A 24141-nucleotide genomic window follows, 5' to 3' on the forward strand; every position below is an offset into this window, starting at 1 on the left:
CATCTTTTTTCCTCTCTGTCTGCATCGCTCTTTCTGCTCTCCTGTGTTTCACATCATGACCTGAACATATAAATCTCACTGACACACTATCCATTAAAGCACACATTGAATGTGAACACCTGTTTGGCAGCAGAAGTTTCCAGAGCTAATGTGTTTTGTTATTTATAACTTTTTATATCCAACTTCTATATGGATTGCAAACCGCCTTTTTTCCATGTAGGTGACTTCGCTCCAAAGTTTTGATGTATTTGAAAAGAGTACACTAACCCATTCTTCCACCCGCATACTAATACGCACCCTAATACTCCTGAGATTGAGGCAGGGTAGACCTCATTTGTAAACAGATTATAAAGTTAATTGCATGCTGCATTCCAATTGAGCTGCTGAATCCTTGTGGTTTTGTTCACCTGACTCACTGTCGCAACTGTCTGATTCCAAAACCCATGCACTGATAATGACTGGAGTCCCATATGAACAGCCTCCAAGCTCCATCTCATTTCGTTTCGGGTACCGAATGGCTTCGACTTAAATTGGGAGCCCCATGGGCAAAAAGTAAAAGATCATCCCCTCATTTACGTTCCATTTCTTTGCCTCCGTTATTCTTGATTACCTCCCTGAAACCCTGCTGCTCACCGCGGTTTGACAGTTTCATTTGGAGTCGACTCTCTTTTTGACTTTGAATATTTCATGGAGAGTTGTTTGGAAGCTGGTGAGGTTTGACAGAAACTTCAGAGAGTGGCAGGGATGTAATTGCCTTCTCAGTTCTTTCTGCAAATCACTTGTTACATAATGTTTAATCACTCGCGCTGTCATCAACACAAATTTCAGGTTCAAATGTGTCATCTCCACCTGAACAAGAAGCTTTGGAGTGAATTATCTGTGGTGTAAAATAATAATTAACCCTGAATTCCTGCTTGAAAAAGTCTAATCCTTTATCCACTCTGCTTTGGGTGGGTGAGATGATAGTGCATGTCAGAATACTGCCATGTACCACAGCTGTGGCCATATTGTGGCTGCCAGAAAGTTCAGCTGTGGCAGCTGTCGAGCTGCAGGCGTCACTGTGAAGAGAGCTGCCACAAGCTCTCATTGCTCAAACCACCAGTGTTCACTTTTTCACTCAGCCACTCCATTTTTTTAACACTGTCTCTCAAATTTCCCCCTCTACCTTCCCTTTTCTAGCTTCATCTGTTTGTTCATGTTTTCTCATTTTCTTGAGCAGCAGTTTGACAGTGATTACACGCCTCTAAAACACAGCCTGTATCCTTCTTCCTGGTTCGTTGATGTGTTTTCATTTTGGGGTTCAGCTTCCTAACAGGCATGAAGATGGTATTGTACAGCAGAAAATGCCTTTTTCTCCAACTTACAATTGCTAAAGTACACTCATAATGGTGCAAAGAGTGGCTGTAATTTGCTTTTTGCATTGTGTTGGTGCGTTTCTTTGTTTGTGTGTCCCTTCCGGGTGCTCAGCTTTCGTGTAATGTGAGACTTTTTCAGTCCTGGCTCTGCAACAGGAATGAGAATCTGGGTAATTTCAGTGTTGGCAGCGGTAATCTGGCACTAAGTGGTGCTTGCCAACTTGCATAAACACACTTACAAACAAGACAACACATTTAAACAAGGAAAATACAAACTTATACAGGTTTGCAGTACTATCATATGTCTCCGGTGCCACTTTCACGTCCCTTTCCTAACCTTAGTGATAATCTCAGAGTGTGTTGTGGTTGTGGTTGGCTACTCTGGTTTGGCACTGTTAACACTCTCTGGCATGCTGCCTCTCATGTCACACACACTAAGTACAGTTTCTTTCACACTGCAGCAGTCATTAGTTCTGCGTGTCTCTTGAGGGCACATCACTGTCCAGACGCGTCTCCATGTAGTGGCTTGCTGTCTCTCCCTGTGAATGGTGGAAGCGACCTGAGGGATTGCCATTTGACAGGGATTACAGATCATATTAAAGCTTTATGGTGTGACTGTTTACACTGTAGTCATCAGCGCCTCACTGGTATCGACTTTTTGTTGGGTTTCACAGTAACACGCATACATTTCATCAATAAGCCCAACTGAGGGTCTTGCTCCTTCGCCAGGAGGAGAAGACAGTTGATCCCTGCGGAGTCAGTAATCTAACATCCTCTCTGTAACTTGTTTGGATGACTCAATACAGCTCCATGGGTGTTTAAGAGATGTATTGTTTTATCTGTTTGCTTCATCTATGCTTGTTACCATTTTCTTCCTGCCTATAAAATTCATTATAACCACATCTGATAAAACTACTGAAAAAATAGTTGTTTTGAAATGTGTCTACAGAGGGTGCCTCTTTTTTCAGTCACTGCATTAGGGACATGATACGACCTCTCTCAGTCACTCTGATCACTTGTCAGCATGTGTAAGGCACTGCAAAGGGCAGAAAGTGATGAGGGATTGTCTTGATCATTGACAGTTCACAACAGTTATGGAGGACCGGAACTGCCAAAATTGAGAACAAATAAAACAGAAAATAAAAACAAAAATAAAAAATATATATACTCATAAATAAATAAATAAATACATAAATAGATATATAAAATAAAATAAAAAAATACCAAAATAAATGTAAAAAATATAATTTAATATCAATAAAAAAAGTTACTAAAAGCTCTGCTGTCATATTTATTTATTTTACGTTGCAGACACTACCAGCTGAAGTTTTGATAAAGTACAATTGCGCCTTGCCGGTGTTTCCATTCTGACCAGATTTGTGTACGACTTGATTAGAATAAAATGTTACGTCCGTCCAGACACTGCACTGATGATGATTAATGTTCATGAACATTAATGTTTTTATTCACTGGTCAATCTGTCGGCCGTGATCACGCCAACTCAAAACAGGCAGGAACAAAACACTGAATGAAAGTCATCATCTTCAGCCTGCCAACATCTAATTTTTTGCGGGGGTCTCCTGTTTTTAAACCCTCTCTCCCGCTTAACTCTCAATTTGGAATTTCTCATGATTTTCTCCTGAATTTTCACACTGATACTGTAACAAACTGAATAGGAATGAGAATAACATGCATCATCCGGGATCAGCACTTCAGCAGGCAACGTCTGTGTGTTGTGTGTTTTCTGAGAGAGTTGTGGGACACACTTTTCTGAGGATTAAAGGGCCAAGCGTCACTTTTCTGTCATGGTTACCCGCTCGCAGCCTTTATGGTGCTCTTTCTGTGGCTGTTGGCAGACATACCTCGTCGATTTCTTCACTCACATGTGGATCAGCCAATAGGCAAACAGTTCAACCAAAGAAACACTTATGACCACCCCATCATTTGCATAACACTTCCTGCTGTATTTCATGCTGGCAGTGTCTGCAACATAAAATAAATAGATATGAGAGCGGAGTGCTTTTATTCACTTATTCATTGATATTTAATTATATTTCCACATTTTTTTTGTATTTGTTTTTACTTTTATTTATTTATTTATTTATTTACTTATGTATATAATTATTATTTTTATTTTTCACTTTTATTTATTTTTAATTTTGGCAGTTTTGGTCCTCCATGACAGTCTCCTTCAGATGGAGGATAAAAACAGTTAGTGTTATACTTGGACTGCTTAAAACTACACGGGCAGCGCTCCATGTATTGTCTATGTGTGGGGAACACTGTGAAATACCTGCTGGCATCAATTTTAAAACAACACAACCATTCAGATTTTATTACTCCACTTCTTAGAGTTGTTTCTGTCTGGAGTCTTGCCTGTTTAGTCTGACTGAGGCAGGTGAGCCGACCAGCAGCTCTGGGAGTTCAGATTTCCAGACATAACCCAAGAAGAATCGTGTGTTATCACATGGAATAAATGAAAGCCCTAATTCTATTTGACATTCATCTAATGAGAACTAAATTTTGTGTATGAGAGTGACAAAGAGGTGCAATAGAATCCACTTCACATTAATTGCTTGGCAGCCAGTCCACTCAACATGGCCGTCAGTCTCTGTGGGATAGACTGGAGAGGAGTGAGCAGACAGTCATGTTAGACTGAGACACTTCAACTGAGAGATCACTCTTTAGCTCCCAGTGGAAAGCTTTCCACAAGACAAGGGTGATTACAGAATTATTAAAGCTCTTATGAGTTAATCTACCTTTTCTAATCTAGGATCAGAATGATTTTTGTTTATTTTTAAAGGTATAAGTGCTGTGGCTTTTATATAACAGTCCCTTAAACAAATGACCTGCTTCTAGGCAAATACCAAGAGAGGCATGGTGTTGATCTGAACAGCCTTGAAGCTTCAATTATTTGTTTATACAATCAGAGTTAAAGTGAAGTGCATTGGTTTGTTGTATAGTTCCTTCACAACAAGCAAAGTAAGCTATCATTTATCATTTTTATGCAAAAGAGCACAATCCAGATTGGTCAAATGAAGTTAGACAATGATGGAAAACTTTGCACATACCTTTGAGTATTGAATTATATTTGCATAGCGTCTCTAATATGTTGAGGTTTACTTGTGGCCCACCCCCCAGACGTTTATCACTCTGCCTCACACATTTCAAATGATGGATCCAGCAGATATGATACTGAGAGGGAGCTCCACTCTCCCCTCAGGTGTCTGCTGTGGCTGACAGATATGGCCTCCCATAGCCACCGCAAAAATACCTCGGGCTGTTAATCAAAATTGATCTGCTCACAACAAACCCCTCAGTGGACGTGTGGGGAAAACCCAAAGATGAAATAGAGTCTGCAGCAGCAGAGGTGGGACTGAATCAGCACTTTGGAAAAACAGAGTCGTTGTCCTTTATGAAAACTGAAGGCCCCCAATGCATACTGGGGCTTCTCAGGTATAATGGAGGAGCCTGGGGAAGTTTGTTTTCTCTTTGAATGAATAGAGTAATGTCAAACTGGAGATTTAAAAGAAAAAAAACTAAAACTCAAGTTTTTTTTATCTAATATGCCTCAGATATTTCACCATGACTCAGGTTTATTTAGATATTTTTGTTGGGGGCAATCATCAACAATCTCTTAAATAGGGGTGAAATAATACACTCATCAGCCACTTTATTTGGTACGCCTTGCTAGTACCAGGTTGGACCCCTTTTGCCTTCAGAACTGCCTCAATCCTTGGTGGCATAGATTCAACAAGGTACTGGAAACATTCCTCAGAGAGTTTGGTCCATGTTGACATGACAGCATCACACAGTTGCTGCAGATTTGTTGGCTGAACATCCATGATGAGAATCTCCCGTTCCACCACATCCCAAAGGAGCTCTATTGGATTGAGATCTGGGGACTGTGGAGGACATTTGAGTACAGGAAACTCATTGTCATGTTGAAGAAACCAGTCTGAGATGATTCCAGCTTTATGACATGGAGTGTTATCCTGCTGGAAGTAGCCATCAGAAGATGGGTACACTGTGCTCATAAAGGGATGGACATGGTCAGCAACAATACTCAGGTGGGCTGTGGACTTTAAACCATGCTCAGTTGGTACTAAGGGGCCCAAAGTGAGCCAAGAAAATATCCCCCACACCATTACACCAGCAGCAGCCTGAACCGTTGATACAAGGCAGGATGGATCCATGCTTTCATGTTGTTGACGCCAAATTCTGACCCTACCATCTGAATGTGGAGCAGAAATCCAGACTCATCAGACCAGGCAATTTTTCCAATCTTCTATTGTCCAGTTTTGGTGTTGCTGTATGAATTGTAGCCTCAGCTTCCTGTTCTTAGCTGACAGGAGGGTCACCTGGTGTGGTCTTCTGCTACTGTAGCCCATCTGCCTTAAGGTTGGACGTGTTGTATGTTTAGAGATGCTCTTCTGCAGACCTCGGTTGTAACGAGTGGTCATTTGAGTTGCTGTCTTTCTATCTGCTCCAACCAGTCTGTCCATTCTCCTCTGACCTCTGGCATCAACAAGGCATTTTGGCCCACAGAACTGCCGCTCACTGGATATTTTCTCCTTTTGGGACCATTCTCTGTAAACCCTAGAGATGGTTGTGTGTGAAAATCCCAGTAGATCAGCAGCTTCTGAAATACTCAGACCAGCCTGTCTGGCACCAACAACCATGCCACGTTCAAAGTCACTTAAATCACCTTTCTTCCCCATTATGATGCTCGGTTTGAACTGCAGCAGATCATTTGATCATGTCTACATCCCTATATGCATTGAGTTGCTGCCATGTGATTGGCTGATTAGAAATGTGCAATAATGAGCAGTTAGACAGGTGTGCCTAATAAAGTGGCTGGTGAGTGTATATAAAGCATTTTATTGATCTTTTTTTATCTGAAGAAATCATTCTCACTTAAAAAAGAATTCACATTCTACACAGAAGCAATCTGACTGATAATTCTTCTGGACTGACTTTGAGTCTTTTCTGCGGACAAGAACACGATAATCTTAAAAGAAAGGACAGAAGGTAAAGATCACCCAGATCAGTGAAGTCCCCCTGCAGGGCAGGTTTTTCTATCAATTTAAAGTGGATACTTGAAGTTACAGAAATTTCTACATAGTCTTTTACAGCCCTTGATACTAGGGCTGCACGATTATCGCAATCGCAATGTCAGCACATGCAATTACGTAATCGCAAAAGAGGATATCGCAATCGCAATGTCAGCACATGCAATTCAGATTTTTCTCCATGATAACCAGCAAGTCTGTAAACTCATCATGACACAACTTTTTTTATTAAATCGCAAGCACAATCGCAATCGCAATATTGTCCACCTAATCGCAAATCGCACCTTTTCCCCAAATTGTGCAGCACTACTTGATACCAACAAAAATTGCTGCATTGAGTCAACTTGGGCTAGTACCACCCTATTTTCTCAACTAGGCAATCAAAGTTTAGAATTATGTGTAGGACTGATGGTGGATCACAATCAATGGTGGGCTCAAACCACCGCTCTGAGGCATTCCAGCGACAAATATCTGCTAGGGCAGATTTGTCATAGCAATCAGTTCCCGTTGTAACATACCAGAAATATTACTAAACCCTGACTTTTCTTATATGCATTAAAAAACAACATCATGATTTGTATAGCTGTATCCTCAGGAAGCATATTTTTTTAGCTGAATCTTTGATCTCTATGAAGAAAATAAAAAAAGGCAGAGATTCAAGGACGTTAAGCTACTCTTAATGAATCTGTGTGTTATTTAAGGTTTAGCCCTTTTTATTTTTACAGGTATTATTTGGGGGAAATTCTACAGCTTGATTTACTATCATTATGCAAGGAAAGATAAAACTTTGATGCTTGATGGTTTCCTTGCATTTAATGATGCCATTGGTCTACTTGTGAGAAAACCATCTCAGCACTCATATCTAGCAGAGAAACACAAAACAAAAGTCCCCCCTGACTGTGAAGTCAATGTGTGATCAGACAAGCTATTCTCTCTCAATTGCTGAATGTTGGAAAAGCTGACAGAATAAGTAAAGTCTTCCCCAAAAGCAAAGTGTAATGCTGCCGTCCTTATATAATTAAATAATCCTTATATAAACGCACTGTCTGTGAAATATCTTTTTAAGTACTGACGTTCCCATGTTTTGTCTCTTGGCAGCCTCTTTAACTTTTGAAGCTGTTTGGTGCCACTTCTTCCACATTCTGACTCACTCTGGTGTTTTGTCCTATTCACATAAATTATTGATCAGAGATGATGTCTTCACACTGCCTCAGAGCAAGTGAAAAGCCACCGCAGCATGACCGAGAGAACTCTGTTAAAATGACAAAAGGACGAGACTTTCAAAGAGGAGTTTGACCTTAACTGAAGCTTCAGTCAATGCAAGAAGAAAAAAGACTCAAGTGAGACCAGGAAGTGAACTGAGGGCGTAATAAGACCTCTGAAATTGTGTTTTTATTAAAGAGACCCCTGCTATGAAAAATTGACTGCCACTAGATTTTATGACATTTTACACCCAGGCCTTGTCAAGTCATTTTAGTTGGCCTCAAATATATTTTCCAAGTAAAAATGTGCATAAACTATATAATTTAAAATTCATTGCACTTACTTTCTTTGACATGTAGCTGCTTTGATTCCTGTCATGTTTGATTGTAGTGTAAATCTCAAGTTTAGCATGTCTTTCCTCAAGTGTCAAGTGTAAAGAGTCTTTACTGGATGAGATGTGGTCATGGACGTGCCGTCTTCACAGAGGTGGCCTTGAAGTGCTTAAAAACAGTGTAGTTTTGTGTGTTTCTTGTTGTGGTTTCAACTTTATTTTTCCAGTAAGATTACCGTAGCAATTTTGATTACCTAAACCTTATTAATTATGTGCCTGGCTTGGTGGTCAGATGGTTTCCTTATATAATTAAAAGCATTAGGTCTCTGAGAATCTCTTAATATTAAAGTAGAATAAGAACCAGAACTCAAATATCTAAAACCTAAATGAACCAGTATTGAATTGATATTGAATCACATCAGGAATCAAATCCGGACCTTGTGAATAGTTTCCCACTTCATTAATACACCTTTCTTCATTGATGTTGGGCTGGAAAACCTCCAACCCATTGACTACTGGTCAGGCTCCACTCATTATGTCTGTTTCTTGCTGTAGTCAAGCTAAATACCATCTGCTTTTGACACTCTGTTTTATTTTAAAAATCACTCTTTGTTTCAGTACACTACTTCCCGCCCTGCTCGTTCCTCCTCACGAAGAACTGACACGTCACAGCTCTGGTATCCGGCAAAAGCGGGATGGTTGCATGTTAGCTGTGATGTGCTGAACCAGGCCCGCAGTCAAACTGCAACTTAATGGACCCAGTGTGAGCTGACACATTGACTTGAATGAGAACCTTTCTGACCCAGTGCCGTGATGGAGCAGAGATGCAGAAGCATCCACAACCTGCGTTTTTCAGATGTTGGTTGTGAAGTTATCACAGAGGTTCTTCAGTAAAAGGTTTTAAATACTCAATCACCTTGGTTTGTTACTTTTCTAAACTTCATCCTGTGGTTAAGAACTCTTGATTCAAAAAGAAAGAAAAACATCTGTCACTAAGAAGTGTAAGTCTTGTTTTTGCTCACACATGAGCAAAATGGTCTGGGAATGGTTCATCAACTGAGGGGTTGCTTTTATCTCAGCACTAGTGCCAGACAGATAATTAAAACACGGCAAGAAAGAAAAGAATTGTTCTCTCCCTGCAGTCCTGCTCCATGGCCTCCATTTTTTCTCATTTCAGATATATTTAAGAGTCAGACAACCATACAGATCGTTCTGTCCCTGTATCTCTAATACAATGGCAAAATACTTCTTCTACCAAAGGCTCATTTGTGAACTCCCATTATTTTTCTTATGAAGTTTTCAAAGTGTAATTCAAAGGAACAAAGTTGCTGTTGTTCTGGATAGGGGATATGAAAAAAAACTCCTAAGTTTCTGAAGTCGTTAGCTACTCCACACACAGGGTCTATTAGTTGCTGTCTGATGTCCTCACAAAGGGCTAAAGGCCTTAGCATTAGGAAGTACAGCCTTTATGTATGTGTAGTTTTCATTCTTTGAAAGTCTTTTGTTCAACCATTAACTGTGTTTAGAATGAACAAAAACCCCTCGTTTCCACCCATTGGGAGACGTGAAGACCATCTTGATAGGTGCTGACAGTTTGCGCTGGTGCTTCCACAGCATGTCACCACGGTCTGGCAGTGTTTGTTTATTGATTTTACTTCCACATCAACTTTTTCATTTCTTGACTCCAGAAAACCTAGATGCTTCCACATGTCAAGTTTAAAAGCCTTAAGTTTATTTTCTGTAAGCATTCACAGTTTCAAAACAGTCTCTGTTCACCCTAGCCTTTAATGCTAGTGTCTGCTGTTTGCAGCACTGAGCGGCAAGCAAAGCACAAAGGGTGAAGGGCCAATGGGAACATCATCTTTCTAGTTCTCAGTTCCCTTCACTCTGCTCCATTGCAGTTAAATCAGCACGACCATTTTTGACCTATCATGTGACACCATCAGAGGTTCTCCACCCTGCGAGCTGCATTTGTTCTTGTGGTATTGTGGAATTGACAAATCATACCAGAAATACACGTTGAAGTAAATGTTATCATTCAGAAGTTTTCAAAATCCTGAGTTAGTCAGAGCATAATGTAGCTTCTGCTTGACCAGTTAGCAAAGGGCTAAAGGTGAGTATTGTGGGAAAGTATACAAGGCTTTAAGTAATGCTGCTTGCCAAGTGAAACATGTTTCTGTTGCTGTGTTTTTGTTTAATTGTTTCAAAGTTCTTGGCACATGACAGGCTTATACGCTGCTGCTTGGGGTATCAGAAAAGGGCGAACAACTTGTAAAGCAAGAAAATTGACACGCTACAAATCAAGCTGCTGTGTCATGATCTACTAGCCAAATAATACATGTGTATGCTGTTTCCTAGACAGAAACAAGTTTTTAAAAGGGGTCAACCAGGTATCACCTAGGTAACTGTGAAAATTACTGCTTTACAGCTTTAAGTTTAATACGTATATTAATCGATAAAAGTTGGTCTGTATCCAAACATCTAGTTAATTGTTAAAGTGAGTTGTCAAAGAGATACTGAATAAGTCTCTTTTATAAACCAATTCACCATATAATTGGATTAATATTATTTTAAAATTGGTTGGCATTTATCTCCGAGGTCTCCAGTAGTTATTATTATTATAAACTGAATTAATTTCTGAAGCACCTCTCACAGGCTGCTGTAGGCCTGCTGGCTTGTTTCCAGCCTGTTACTTGATTCAGGATGGGCTACTCTCTGTTCCTCTGAACCAGTGTTGAACAAATTGTACCCTGCAGTGCATCCACCTTGGAGGATGCCAACCTTGTTTGTTTCCTGCAGAGCCTGAAATTTACTTTGGTTCCCACTTGCCACTGTAGCTGCTGGTCTGTGGAGAAATCAGCTATTGTGAGTTTTCCCTTATCTTAATTATTTATCAAAGAAATGCATCTCAGTGTGACTCATTTAATTATTAGACCTCATCCCTCAACCCTTCAGATATGTCAACAAAGACTGTTCTTCCCACACACAACCGATGACACCACTTAGGACATTAAAAAGAATTACATTCAAATCATCACTGTCATTATTGTCGTTCATTGATTGGTCTTTTAAAGAGGGGTATTAACTTTTTTTTGTTTTGTTTTGAGTTATTTATTTATAGACTTTTGAGGGTTAATAATATCTCTCTGGTACTAATAGCTTTACATGTTTTACAGCTAAAATAAATACCTATATTTTTTGAAATGGTAAAAAAAAAAAAAAAAACGTTAATTCAGCCACTATTTTAAACGCTCCTTTTAAGCAGTCTCTTTAAGGGTTCCCTCCCTACATGCCCCCTCCCCTATATTTGGCTTAATCTCTGATGGGCAGACCTTGGTTTTTGAGGCCTCTGACTTTAATATTTAATGAACTGGTTGAAGGATACTTAAGTCAGTGTTTATCAAAGTGGGGTTCCAGGACCCCCAGGGGTCTGCAAACCGTAGCTTGGGGGTCCACAGAAAAAATTAAAAAACAATTGCACAAGTGTGCAATATCATTGAAAAAAGCATATAAACAAATTGAGATCTCTTGCACCAACAAAATAAGCTATTTTTTAATACTCTCGCCCAGTTTAGTTTTGTGCAATGAGATCAATTCTCATTTGATTTGCAACAATAGAGAAAACAACTTCCCTCATTGCAGTGGCATGCACAGACTTTTTGATGGGCAGGTGCTAAAAGAAAAACAAAGGCACATGTAGTGCACGTCATTGCCACTCAGGAAGGCACACGTTTTTCAACAATTGGGCCACCCATCTGTGCCCACCACTGAAAAGGCCTTTTTTGAGACAACATATAACTAACTGGTGAAAATTGAGACATGTCTGAACATCCAGCATTGTTGCTCTTTATCCATATTAATAATATGGGTAATACCCTTTTTAATATCATTGGTCAGTGACAAACTTACAATAAATCATGCCCAGTTACAGCACTGAATTATTCTGTGTGTGGAGCTTTAAAACAGTTGTCTGTGGAGGAAATCAGGTTTGATTTTTGGATCTTAGTCTACCCTTTTCCCTTCTTTTTGATCACAGATTGTTCAAGTTATGCAAAATGCTTCAACTCCACTGCAGACACATTTTTGTGAGTGCTGTTGGGTGAGTCAGTGAGCTATAAAGACGAATATAAACCTCTTCAATGCAGAAGTGTGGGGGCAGACAAAAGATGAAATGCTCACAGTAGTCATAGAGACAGAAAGGTTCAGGTTGACAGAGAATCCTAACTATCCATGTGATTATTTGTCTCGTATTGTTTGCTGTTGGTCGCTTCACTGCTGAGTTTGCTGTGTTTTCATTGAGGTCTCTGCCTGTATTCGACTCAGTATGCTAATGTAAATGATATCTAACTCCTGACCGAGAGGACAGTCACCACAGTGAGAAATAAAAACAAGCATATTTTCCTTCCCATAACCTTCCACATTTATTTGATTGATTTCATAGCCGCCGCTGGCTGTCGTTCAATATTCTCTGAAAAGTTGTGATTTGTGAATCACTCCTCAGTGCAGAGTGTGTGCTTTGATTTGGAGACCTCTCTGGAAAATGGAACAAATACAAGTGTGAGCATCTCACCGTGGAGCTGTTTTTACACGCCTGGATGCGCATGGTGTATTTTGTGCTCAGAGGAAATCATTCATATGGTTGTAATATCAGACTCAATGTAGCATCTCACTGTTGAAGTCATGTTAATTCTGCATCTATCACAGCTTTTATTTCTTTTCCAGGAAACATAGATTCACCTGTCATAGCCGTGTAATGCCACATGCTAAGAGCTGTTGTGTCAGTTTGATAATCGTAGCCCAATGAGTATTTACTGTCGTTTAAATGCAGGTGTTAGTGAATATGTGTGAATTAAGAAATTAACTTTCTTTCAAAAAATGTAATGCCCTTTTTAAGTTTTAAATGAAACTGCTGTTGCTGTTGTGGTACAATGAAAAATGCAGTACTCTAAAGTTAAAACCAAAAAATGTTCAAGATCTCTGCCCCCAAATCCCCCAAATCTCCAATTAAATCAGCCATCAAAATAATTTATGTCTCACTCCACTTAAAAGGGCTGTGAGGACTTTCTAAATGATCTTGAAAAGGTCTCCTTATCTAGATATATGCCTGAATGCAATCCACAATTTAAAATGAGAGTATTAGCACCAATAAAGGTTATTCCTAAATGCTTTTTCTTAGTTTCCCCACTGGGTTGAACGGAACTAGATTGGTTTACCGCGTGTTGAAATCCCCATGACAACACCACGCTGGCTGGCAAATTTTAGCAGTGAGAAGATTGATCTTTATCTTTCTCTGCTGAAAACCATTTCTGTGATTAATTTTGTCGAGATGGTGGACACTGGAGCCTAACTCAGACAGAAAAGAGACAGAAGAGCAGAAGAAAAAAACAGGAAAGAGATTGAAAACATGGATTAATCTGTTTGTGCTAATGGTCATTCCAACCCACATGCAGCATTTATTCTGCAGTGGTCTGTCCAAACTTGAGAATCTATCAACAAAATGACAAGGTTATGTCTGTAAGTAGCACGAAATATAGCAGACTACAAACTGATATGACAAAGTTTGCTTGTTGTCACGTTTCAAACAATGGCACTACGTAACTAATGATAAATACATCACCTCGTAAAAAGTTGTCTTGAACAAAGAAACGTGTTGAAAAGAAGCTCCAGTTTTATTCATTTGCTTCAAAATAAACACACCATGGTAAGAGTCATGTTCTCACAACAGTGGGTGCAAGTGCTCATAGGAAATTGAGTCTTTATCCCAGGAAAAACTCTGGCTTTTCTAGGTAGTCCTCACAGCCCCTTTAACAACAACACACGAGGCATAAAATATTTAACATCTCTGAGAACAACATTATTATTATTATTATTAAGTTAGGGATAATGTGTGCTTAATGGATAGTAATAGGAAATAGAACCTCAACATGGTTTGACAAAACCTTGACATGAAGCATATTTTTGTTTACAGGTTTTTTTGATAGGCCCTTTGACTCCACGGCAGTTAATGTCCTCAGTAATGGGTTCTTATTTTTCTGTTTTGGTGGAGTTAACATGAAATGTCCCTCATTTAGCTTCTTCTTCTTCCTCTTCTTCTTCTTCTTCCTCTTCTTCTTCTTCTTCTTCTTCTTCTCTGAGCTCTGTGGTAGACGCTCCTTTTGAAATAAATGCTTAAGCAGATGCCAATTTCTTTCCAAACATTGATTTGACATGACGTGTGATTGGTTTGCCTCTGGTGTTGGAGTTATCATGGAGATTTGACCAATCAGAATCAAGCATCATACACAGACTAAAGATTAGGTAGAAAGCTGGGTGATAATAAATGATCGACGGCACTCCTCTGTGGAAAAGTTTTCCCATTAGTTACACAGCTGAGAGACTGCTGTTAAAGGTTTGAACTCCCCCTGAATATTTTCAGCAGCTGCAGGATGTAAATCAAACAGGGTATGACCTCTTCACTTTAAGTCATACATGGAAATATATGATTAATATGATACATGGCTATATGGAAAAGTCTGTTTCTTTTCCAGTCTTTTAGGCCATGTTAGAGTTTGAAAAGTTGTTCGCTGATGCTTAATTTGTTCAATATGGCATTCCCTGGCAACCCAGCAGGAACATTGAGTCAGTCGGTTTGCTTTAATCTTACTGAAGTGTCATTTGATTGAGAGTCATTGTAAAATCTTAATGTCCAGCAGTTGTGTCTTTAGTAATATCAAATAACCGATAGATTAAAAATGATTGACTTTAGTAGGTCTACACTTGTGAAAAAAGAGTAAATGTCTTTGGTTTTTCTTTTTGTTTTTTTTAGAAACTAAAATTTTGCATCTAAATTGTGTTTGCATCTGAATTTTGCATCAGCAGTATTTTGTGCAAATCTGCCAACAGGCTCAAAAAATATTCAGTGCAGGGGTCTTCATCGTGAAAAAGATTTAGTGTCTCATTTGTAAATTTTATTTGTAGGAGGATTATCCTGTTATACCCAGATGTCTCAATATTTATTTGCAGATAAATCAAGGCAGACACTTTCAAATTGTATGCAGGCATTGGTCTTCTTGATAATCAGACACAGTTTGATTTAAATGTTTCCCCCCAACATAAATTCAGTATTCCAGGAAACCAAAGAGTAATGATGAAAAGTTGTTCCACACTCTTCCATCACATCATGTATTCCCTCTTGTGCATTTATTAATTGTAGTTCAAGAATTAAAGAAACTAATGAACATGAGGTGTGTCACTTTAAGGGTTGGTGTTACTTGAAGTTGCTGGGAAACAATGGTGAAGTTCTTACAAGCATAGAGACATTTAGAAAGTGTCTCTACACTTGTTTCTCGGCTCAGATTTTGAGCAGCACTTGCGTAAAGTCCTAAATGTCATGGGTGTTGTTTGAGTTTGTTTTTCTTCCACTTTTTCTTGAAGTCTTGCTTTTACCTGCAGGATCCCTGTAGAGCCACTATTAGTCGAAAAAGACAGACAACTATTTTCCCAATGCTTTTTCAAAAGTCTCCTGTATGCTGCCGGGGCGCAGTCAATGAAAGGTCAGGCCTCATGCTGAGTAATTAAAAATAGAGCAAGTCAGACTTCTCTATAATGTCAGGCTAATTGAACCATTATCAGCTGATGTGATTATCTTAAGAATGTTTATACAGCTATCATGTTTTTAAAGCTGAATTACTGTAGAAGGCATCTACCATAACATTCATTTGGCCAAACTCTTCTCTGAGGGTGTTGTAGCGTGTTTTAAGCGTAAAGAGGGTTTTTCTCAACCTGAGAACCCTCTGAGTGGAACATTTGTAACCCCTGGAAACACTCATCAGTAAAAAGTGTGTGTGTCCACTAGGGATGAGTATTGATAAGATTTTATCTCTTGTCAGTTCCTTCTGTGAATTATCTCGGTAGAGAAGTAGCTTTACCAGTTTTCTGGGTCAACAACAACAAATAGATATGTAATTGGTCACTGGACGTGGATATCTCTGGACGTAAATATACAGAGATTAGTAAAAATTGCACATCATGTGACATTGATGTTTTGTTAAATATTATTGAATGCAGTAGGCCATCTAGTGTCTTAAAGTGGTCGTAGCGTTATTCTAAGTTGTTTGGAGCCTTGCTGGAGTTATGACGTCAGCCATGAGTCTGCATGTAACTTTTCTTTCATTAGCCTGCTAGTATTTGACATTTGGAGTTGTCAGTATTTTTCACGAAGAGTAAATGTGATATGTCTCTGTGATGAAAGTTAAAATTCTATCCTAAAGCCTAAGTTATACCAGTGTATGCTCACCGCTAGCATATGAATGCAATTTTCCTTAAGCGTTAGCATTAAGCTAGTACTACTTTGTTTATATTGTTTTCGGTAAATAAGGAGATTTATACCATGTTGGATGTATTGACCAGGAATCTCTTGGGAGAGAGTAAGGTACATTTTTGTGTGTTCACTTCTTCAGTAAAACTTCAAACTGAAAATCCTGAATCAGATATTTCGTAGGAAATGTTATAGAATAGGATAGAATGGAATTGAATAGAATAAAGTAGAGTAGAAAATACCTTATTTTTCCCCGAGGGGAAATTCAGGAGGAGTCACAGCAGCAATCAAGAAAACAAAAGTAAGAAAGTGTATAGAAAGTGCAAAAAGGTCCATAAGAAAATAGATGACGACAGCTTGTCCATCATTGTCCAGTTCAGCCAGCCTCCACCTCCACAGGGTCCAGGACTGAGCTTCTTCAGCAGTCTGTTCAGTCTCTATCTCCTGGATCCTGTCTGCTCACAGCAGGTGAAGCTCTTCCAATGTGGTGTTGGTGTCTGGTGTTAGCTCCATTAGCCATGTCTGTGAATAGTATGATGCTGCTCTGCCCTCTGGTATTCCCTCTGTTGCTGGGTTAGCATGGCTAGCTCGTCCATCTTATTGGAGATAGATCTTACGTTCCGGAAGGACAGGTCCATGTCGTCACCTCTTAGAGAACAAACATGTCGTCCTCACCTCCTTCTCCTCACCTTGAGGGAAACCATTAGGCCTTGCGCCAGTTAGCATTGATATGCTACAGGCTGCTAACAGCTGAGTTCACATGTAAACAATGCAGCCACTGGTACACGTAGGATCTCCAGACGTCTCGCTGTGCGAGACACAGAGAGCAGGGGACAATAGTGACTGTGTAGAGACAGAAATGACATCCTGTCATGTAAGAAGATGAATTACATAAGGGTATTTAGTCTGTTAAATAAAAAAGTAAAGACCTGATCTATGAGAGAGATAACCTTGAATTACTTATGCTGTGATCAGGGGCTATATGTGAAATTAAATTATCTGGACTTCCAGGGAAGCAGCAGTCACCATTTGGGGGGACTTTAGCATTTATTCATGTGTTCATGTTTTGTTTCTCTTGGTCTTTCATGTCACACACACACAAATGACAAGCAGACGCTGCCCCAGCACAGTTTTTATCATGATCTAAATCTCAAAGCTTTTGCTGCAAACTGCTTTCAAGTGACTTCTTAATGGCTTTTTTGGATGAAGTCCAAAACCAAAACAAACTCATCATTTTAATGTCCTGTCCTGTTGTTAAAAATAACTGTCTTTTAGTTGCTTTAAGCCTTCAACATGACTGTTGACAAAGAAGACATTGTTAGAAAATTGTTAAATCACTGAGTATTTTTTGTTCAAAAGCTTACTGTGATGTCAAAGTTTTGAATCACACAAAATAAACTACACATGTGCGTGTTCCTACTAAAAAACACAAAAGAACAAGTAATACGCTTTTTAGGCTTCAGATTATAATTTTCATTGTAAACAAGACAGACATGCTACAGTACATTTATCACCTCCTATGAACTTTAGTCCTTCATATTCCTCAAGTCTACAATCCCAAAACTTGTTTGTTTGTTGGTAAAAACTACAGATACTGAACATGCATCTTCATAAAGGCAAGAAGTTTCAACTATGACATTTTCTACAGGACACAAAGACTACAGTCAACACAAAAACATGCAATTTCATTAAATCTTTTATATTCAGCTCTGCGCATAATCTAAGTCAGAAGGGGTTTTTACTGGATGTGGTGTGAGACTCTGTTTCCAACTTAAAATTAAGTCATCATTTTGGGTAGCTCAACATAATAATCTTTATTTAATTATATCTTCTCTGCTGAGGCATGTCTAATTTCAATTAATGTTTCTGTCTTATAAATAGCATTTATATTTGCACGGAGTTACTCTTGGGAGGTTCATATTTCGCTCTCCTTAGGAAAAGCCATTAGATTCTCTCCACTGTGCAGTAAGAGTGATCTAATTCAGGCCTTAATCCTCTAAATGTGATAAACTTTGAGGACTGATAATAATTCCAGCGAGCTGAAGGTTTGATTGAATGCAGAGAGATAACTCACTGAGTTTCTGGAGAGGTTGCAGATTTCCACATAGGAGGAGGCAGAGACAATGGAGCAGGTCTAAGCCATACATGCGTTGTGTTTCTGCTCTGTTTATCTTATTTTATGTGAATTGATTTCTGAGCAGCTCAAATCTTCATCCTTTTTATATCGCCTTGTTTGTCGTCAGCACTGACATTTTCTACTGTTATTTTCTTGTTTATGTCTCAGCAATTTCAGAGATATTTTCATGAGATAAACTAAAAAGGGGCCAAACGGTTCATTTTGACATTTTGCTTTTGTTAACTAACATCCTTACTCTGAGGCGGCTCTGCTGTTCCTGTTGTAGTCTCAGTAATAAAAAAACACCCAGTGGCCTTGTGGACTGATGGTGTCCGTACTCAGTATTAGACCCAGACTACACAGGAGAGTGTAAGTGCACGCTACACTATACAGCATTAATAGCTCCCATTTGTTCATTACATGTGTGATTGCTATTGATCTCCCAGAGGCTGATCCACAGTTCAGTCTGCTGCTTTAAAGCCTTACATGCTGGTGTTGTATGCCATGTCCCCGTGCAGACGTGCCTTTGAAAATAATATCCACTCCCCTCCTGTGTGGAATCTCAGCTGCTTTTTTTATGCAAATAAAGATGATTGTGATTGATGGGTTGAGAATTAGGTCGAAATCTTTCGCCTTCTACTGCAATTGTTTTTTAAATGAAGGGATAAAAGGCTCGCTGGACGGAGACGTGTGGAGGAATATTTCAGAAGGAAGATAAATGTTTGCTGTTGAGGAGTGTTTGGTCAGCAGGATTTCAGATTTTACCCAGTTTCCAAAGGTTGATTGAATTTTAGATTATGCTTACCCACCAGCATACATCTACATTTTATCGTCATTTTGCAAGTTAAACATTTGATTTGTGGTGTTTGCTCTTAGGGTAACAGGACTAAGATCTCCATCAGGAACCATGACAGACTCTACATGGAGAGTTACAATTTGATTTACAATCCCAGACACAAGTAGTTTCCCCATCTCTTTATCCCATGCCATCTTTGTACCTGGGGATGTTATGTGTGCCTGTTTGCTGCTGAGCGCAGGGAGCGCAGCTTTGTGAAGTGGGATTGCTTTACTATTTGTCAGAACTAAGTGTATTACCAACTAGAGAATTATTATTATTATTTAAACTGATCAACCAGCCAGATGCTGAGTTTGACACTGGGAATTTTTCTACAAGCTAATTTGAAGACAGTCCACACCAAACAACCTTTTACTTTTTCATCAGAAAGCCCATTTTTTCTACGTAACCCCATACACAACTCATGCATATTCTAAAAAAAGCAACCAAGCAAAATTCCTTTAATACAATTTGTTCAATCAATGTTTGAATCCAATACAAGTTAAAGTTCATTAATTGAGTATTATGTCCATTAAACACTCAAGTACAGCGCTGTGTTTTACATCTTTTTTCCAACCAAAATTGCTTTGCACATGTTGGGGGGTACTTGGCAGGAAAAAAAAAACATTTCACAGGGGGGACATCACTAAAAACGTTTGCAAACCATTAAGTTGGTCTATACTTTGAAAAATGGTGTTAGTGCATCTCAGTTTGAGAGAATCTATGCATCGTCTGGTTGATATAGAATATTGGTACAGTAAAGATATCCTGAAGTAAACGCATATATATGACGTATGATTGTTCATTTAGCTTTACCGTTTTTCTGATTTAACTTCTAAAAAATGAAGACAGTCAGTCAATCAGCTACACTCAGTACTCTGGATGTAAGTGCAGCTGTTGTTTGTGAGACGCTGGTATCCTCTGCTCTCTTGTTACCTCGTCCCAGTCGCTCCCTCAATTTGTGGACATGAGCTCACAGTTTACACACCTGTACCCCCAGGTGACATGCGGTCTCTCTTGTTCTCCAGGCAGCACAAATGTTTCTCCCCTCTCTTTCAGTATCCTTTGAGTCTCCTTCCTCTTCTCTTGAATTTGGTCACAAAGATGTCCTCTAGTGTTAACAGAAAACATCTGTTGAGGAAATTTCAGGAATCTTGACCACTTGATGAAGAGGACTCATGGCTTAAGTTTATACAGCTCGGCTGAGGAGAAGTGACAGACATGAGTGCCCAGTGTAATGCAGAGTCAGTCCTAAAGGACCAGTCTGTGTGGTCAACACACGTGAAAAACATACTGTCTGGAAGTAGAGGCATAAAGCAATATGAAAATTCCACCACACTATCATCCATCCTCATGAAATCATTTTTTAGTTTGGATGTATTTTTGCAGCTGATTTGTGCCCTGCAGGTGGCAAAACATACATGTGCTGCATCCCCAAACAAGGCAAAAACAAATGAGCTCTTTAAGGGCTTTGATTGAGCAATTCTAAAATGTTCAAGTAGCTTAGCAATAATGACATGAATGACTTTCTCAAAAGTCAGCAAAATAATTTTGTATTGTCATTATGACTACATTTCTCTGAAGACATGAAAAGAAAATAAATCTGCTCACTACCTGTCCCATCTACCTTTGTGTCTTTTAGGAGGCGGTGGGGGAGAACACAGGGGTCCACGGTCCAGCGGAGGACAGGAAAGAGAAGGTTCCCAGCCCCCATCTGAGCCAGCTGGTGGTACTCACTAACAGCGGGACTCTTTATGGACTCGCCCAGCGGGTGGTGGCCACTGAGTCTCTGTAAGTAATCCCTGCACCACACTCCGGGTAATGACTTTACGCTTTACATAAACACTCCTGTAATTAAAGTCATTACAAAGTAATCAATGTAATTACACCTTGAGACACGTATTGGTATTGGTGTTTTCTCCTCTTGTGTTGGTAAAGATCCTAAAAACGTGGTTTGTAGTTTGTGTCTCGTCCATCTTTGGCTGTGCTGCAGCCTGATGTTTGTTAGCAGTGGCATCAAAGAGTTTTCTCTTATCAAGATAAAGATGCTTCTCACCCACTGCTTTGCCTCCAGGTGATCATAATTTCATTAAGCAGCATCATCATGAAGCCCAGCCACCAAACATTAGAATGACCTGCAGTGTGTTTTTGTGTTTATTTCAACAGTCACATCCATGAAGCTCCTTGGTATGAAAAGAGAAGCTGATTATAAAAAAAAGTGACAGCAAGGTCTTTTCCACGTCTGAGTAGATTTCCCAGCTGTGCCTCTTTAATTTACCAAACTTAGCTTCTTAATCATCTTCAGTACTTGTCGCTCTTTCTTGGCCTCTTTCTTTTTAACCTTTCCTTTGGTTCCCAAAAACTCCACTAAAAGCCCTCTCGTACATAATTAGGCCAAGCTATTGTGGTTTCAACAACTTTCAGACATGAAAGGTCTGCAGCGTATGAGTGATTCTGTAATTAGGGGAACATTTCATCTCTATGGGATATACTTATCAATTTTACTAAGTATTAATTTCAAGCAATGACCAATTTTACAGTGGGTCATTTGGGTGATATTTCACTTTTATTTGATACAGAAAGTGAACAGGTTCCATCATTTATTTAGCTAAAAATCATGTTTTGGAATTTGCAGTTTTTTGTGCTGTCCGATTTCTCAAATTTCAAGTTTGTGCTTCAAAATTAACACTATAATAGATGTTTGTGAATATTATGTACAGTATTATTTGTTTAAAATATTCATTAAAATATGACAAACGTGTTTTAAAAAAACTATTTAAATATTTTATATGGATGAAAAAAATCATTTTTTGTGTGTTTGAGAAATCAGCATCAGCTGTGTTACCCTGAAGAAAGACCTTTAAATCAGCAATGGTTTTCTCCAAAGTCACATGACTTAAATCAATTGAAGTCACATTGTCTTTGGTGGGAACCTTGAAGAAATTATTGCATGTTTTAACTCCTCCTCATCAATATTTCACCAAAATGGTTGTCTGTACATGGTGTGCTTTTATTGTCCGTCAACTGTGTTGCCAACGTTTTCTGGTGTTCTTACTATAAATGTTTAAAAAACAAACAAACAGTGAAGAAAATGCACAGAAATATGAGATGATTGAGGTCAGGTGGTGGCATGTTCAAAGTCTGCAGTTAGTGCAAGAGACAAAAAATTGAGAAAAGGTCAACTGTGTCACCCATCACCAAATTTTAATGTTGTAGAGACTCGTTTGTCCCGTCGACCGTGTTACATGTGATTTTTAAGCCATAATTCTTTAAATTTTGTCTTAACTGTGATATAAATGATGAGGGTCATTTTGAGGGAGTGTAGTCTTGCAGAGAAATGTTGAATAACTCTGAATTTAGTAGAATAAAGATTTATGTTAAGAAAAAATCACAACCTTTGTCCATAACACAGTTGACAAAATTATGCTCCTAATTTTTTTTGTAACTTTAATATTTAAGAATTGATTAGAGCTTGCAAACTAATGAATTTAGTACATTCCAGGTGTATCATTTGCAATCAAATAAAAAATGAAACAAAAAAGCACATATTTTTTTCACTTTTTGTTTACCTGAAATGTACCCCTAGTTATCGAATCACTCATATAAGCGTTTTTAAAGCAGAATTTTTAAAACCAAGGACCCAGATGGACAAAGCTGAATAGGCCAACACTCTCTCACTCAAACTATCGCTTGTAATGGCGCCAGCCAACAAGGTCAGAGGATTGATTGAGCTAAAAGAGCTGCGGTGCAGAGGTGAAGACACTTCATGGTGAAGTATAAAAGGAAAGCCTAGAAATGCTCCTCTCCTTTCCCTCCACTTTTCCTCTTCACTCCCTCGTAGATTATGGGGGCAGGGTGGGGTGTACAGGCTAACTTGTGTGGGGCAGAGCTCAAGCCTAAACTGTCCCTTCGCCCTGCCCTCTTTTCAAGATTTCTTCTTTGCTGACGTGTCTCAGACTGGGGGGATTTTGGGGAGGTAGAGCGCACAGCCAAACTTAGGAGGGTAGGCTTCTTGCCTCTTGCCCTGGCTCAGCCTTTCCTGTTCACTTTTTTACAAGTCTTTCCATTTCTCTATTTCCCTTTTCCTTTGTTCTCATCTTTGATGAATATGTTGTCTAGCATAGATTGGAGTAGTTCCAGGATACTGGAGCTAACTGTTGAGCTTTTGTTGAGGTGTCATGGGCCTGACTTGTCAAAACACTGGTATAGAAATGTTGATTGTGTTGACTACTGGGGATATGTAACGTATCAACAGAGCAGCACACATGGGGTTCGTCTCGGAGCTCCAAAGTTTCATCCTTCTTTCCTCCACTAACATCGTCCACTTGCGTCTTAGTCCCTCCCACCCGAGATGCATGGGGGAGACATGAGGAAAGAGACAGCCTTCAAAATGGTGACTTGGAAAGTACTTCTGATGCCGCAGAGGAGAGAGGAGAGAGGAGGCTTCAGTTTATTACTTTGAGACACACCCCTGAATAGAGGAATGTGTGTGTTGGGCTCAGTCAGTGGTTAGCCTTTTGTTAAAGGTGCAAGTATCTTATGTGATTGTCAGATCAAAAGCTGCTCCTCTTGTTGTGTTGTGATGTTCTCTGCGTCATGAAAACACCTTTCTATGGTCTTTATTCATGAAACTCTGGCTCTGCTAGATGTTGTGCCTTTAGATGTAGTGTAAAAAAGTCAGCACTTATCATTAATTATTGCTTTTATTAGAAATAGGGGGCTCACATTTATTTCCTGCAGATGGTCTGTTTAAGAAGGTTTATTTGAGGCTCAATTATGGGATCAGGCAGGCGGGGATTGGGAATTGCAGACCCTTCCTTGGGAGCACCATCTTCAGTTTTCTCTGAAAAAATAACCATTTTCAGTAAGATGTTTTTTAAAGAAGAGTAATGGATGTTTATTTTTGTTTAGTGAGGAAACCACTAAAGAAAAG

At 39.2% G+C, this 24141-nt stretch overlaps 1 protein-coding gene across 1 annotated transcript in view; it reads left to right on the forward strand.

Annotated features, from left to right (window-relative positions):
- Positions 1-24141, forward strand: part of vps50 (VPS50 subunit of EARP/GARPII complex) — a 147387-nt gene that overhangs the window by 104193 nt on the left and 19053 nt on the right. The window contains exon 23 of the mRNA XM_074686866.1: positions 20851-20999. Coding sequence (XP_074542967.1) covers positions 20851-20999 — 149 coding nt within the window. The remainder of the gene's footprint in view (positions 1-20850; positions 21000-24141) is intronic.

Source organism: Halichoeres trimaculatus, unplaced genomic scaffold (genome assembly GCF_033239565.1).
Source record: "Halichoeres trimaculatus isolate MK-OKI-2021-1 unplaced genomic scaffold, fHalTri1.1 fHalTri1_scaffold_14, whole genome shotgun sequence".
NCBI classification, from domain to species: Eukaryota; Metazoa; Chordata; class Actinopteri; order Labriformes; family Labridae; genus Halichoeres; species Halichoeres trimaculatus.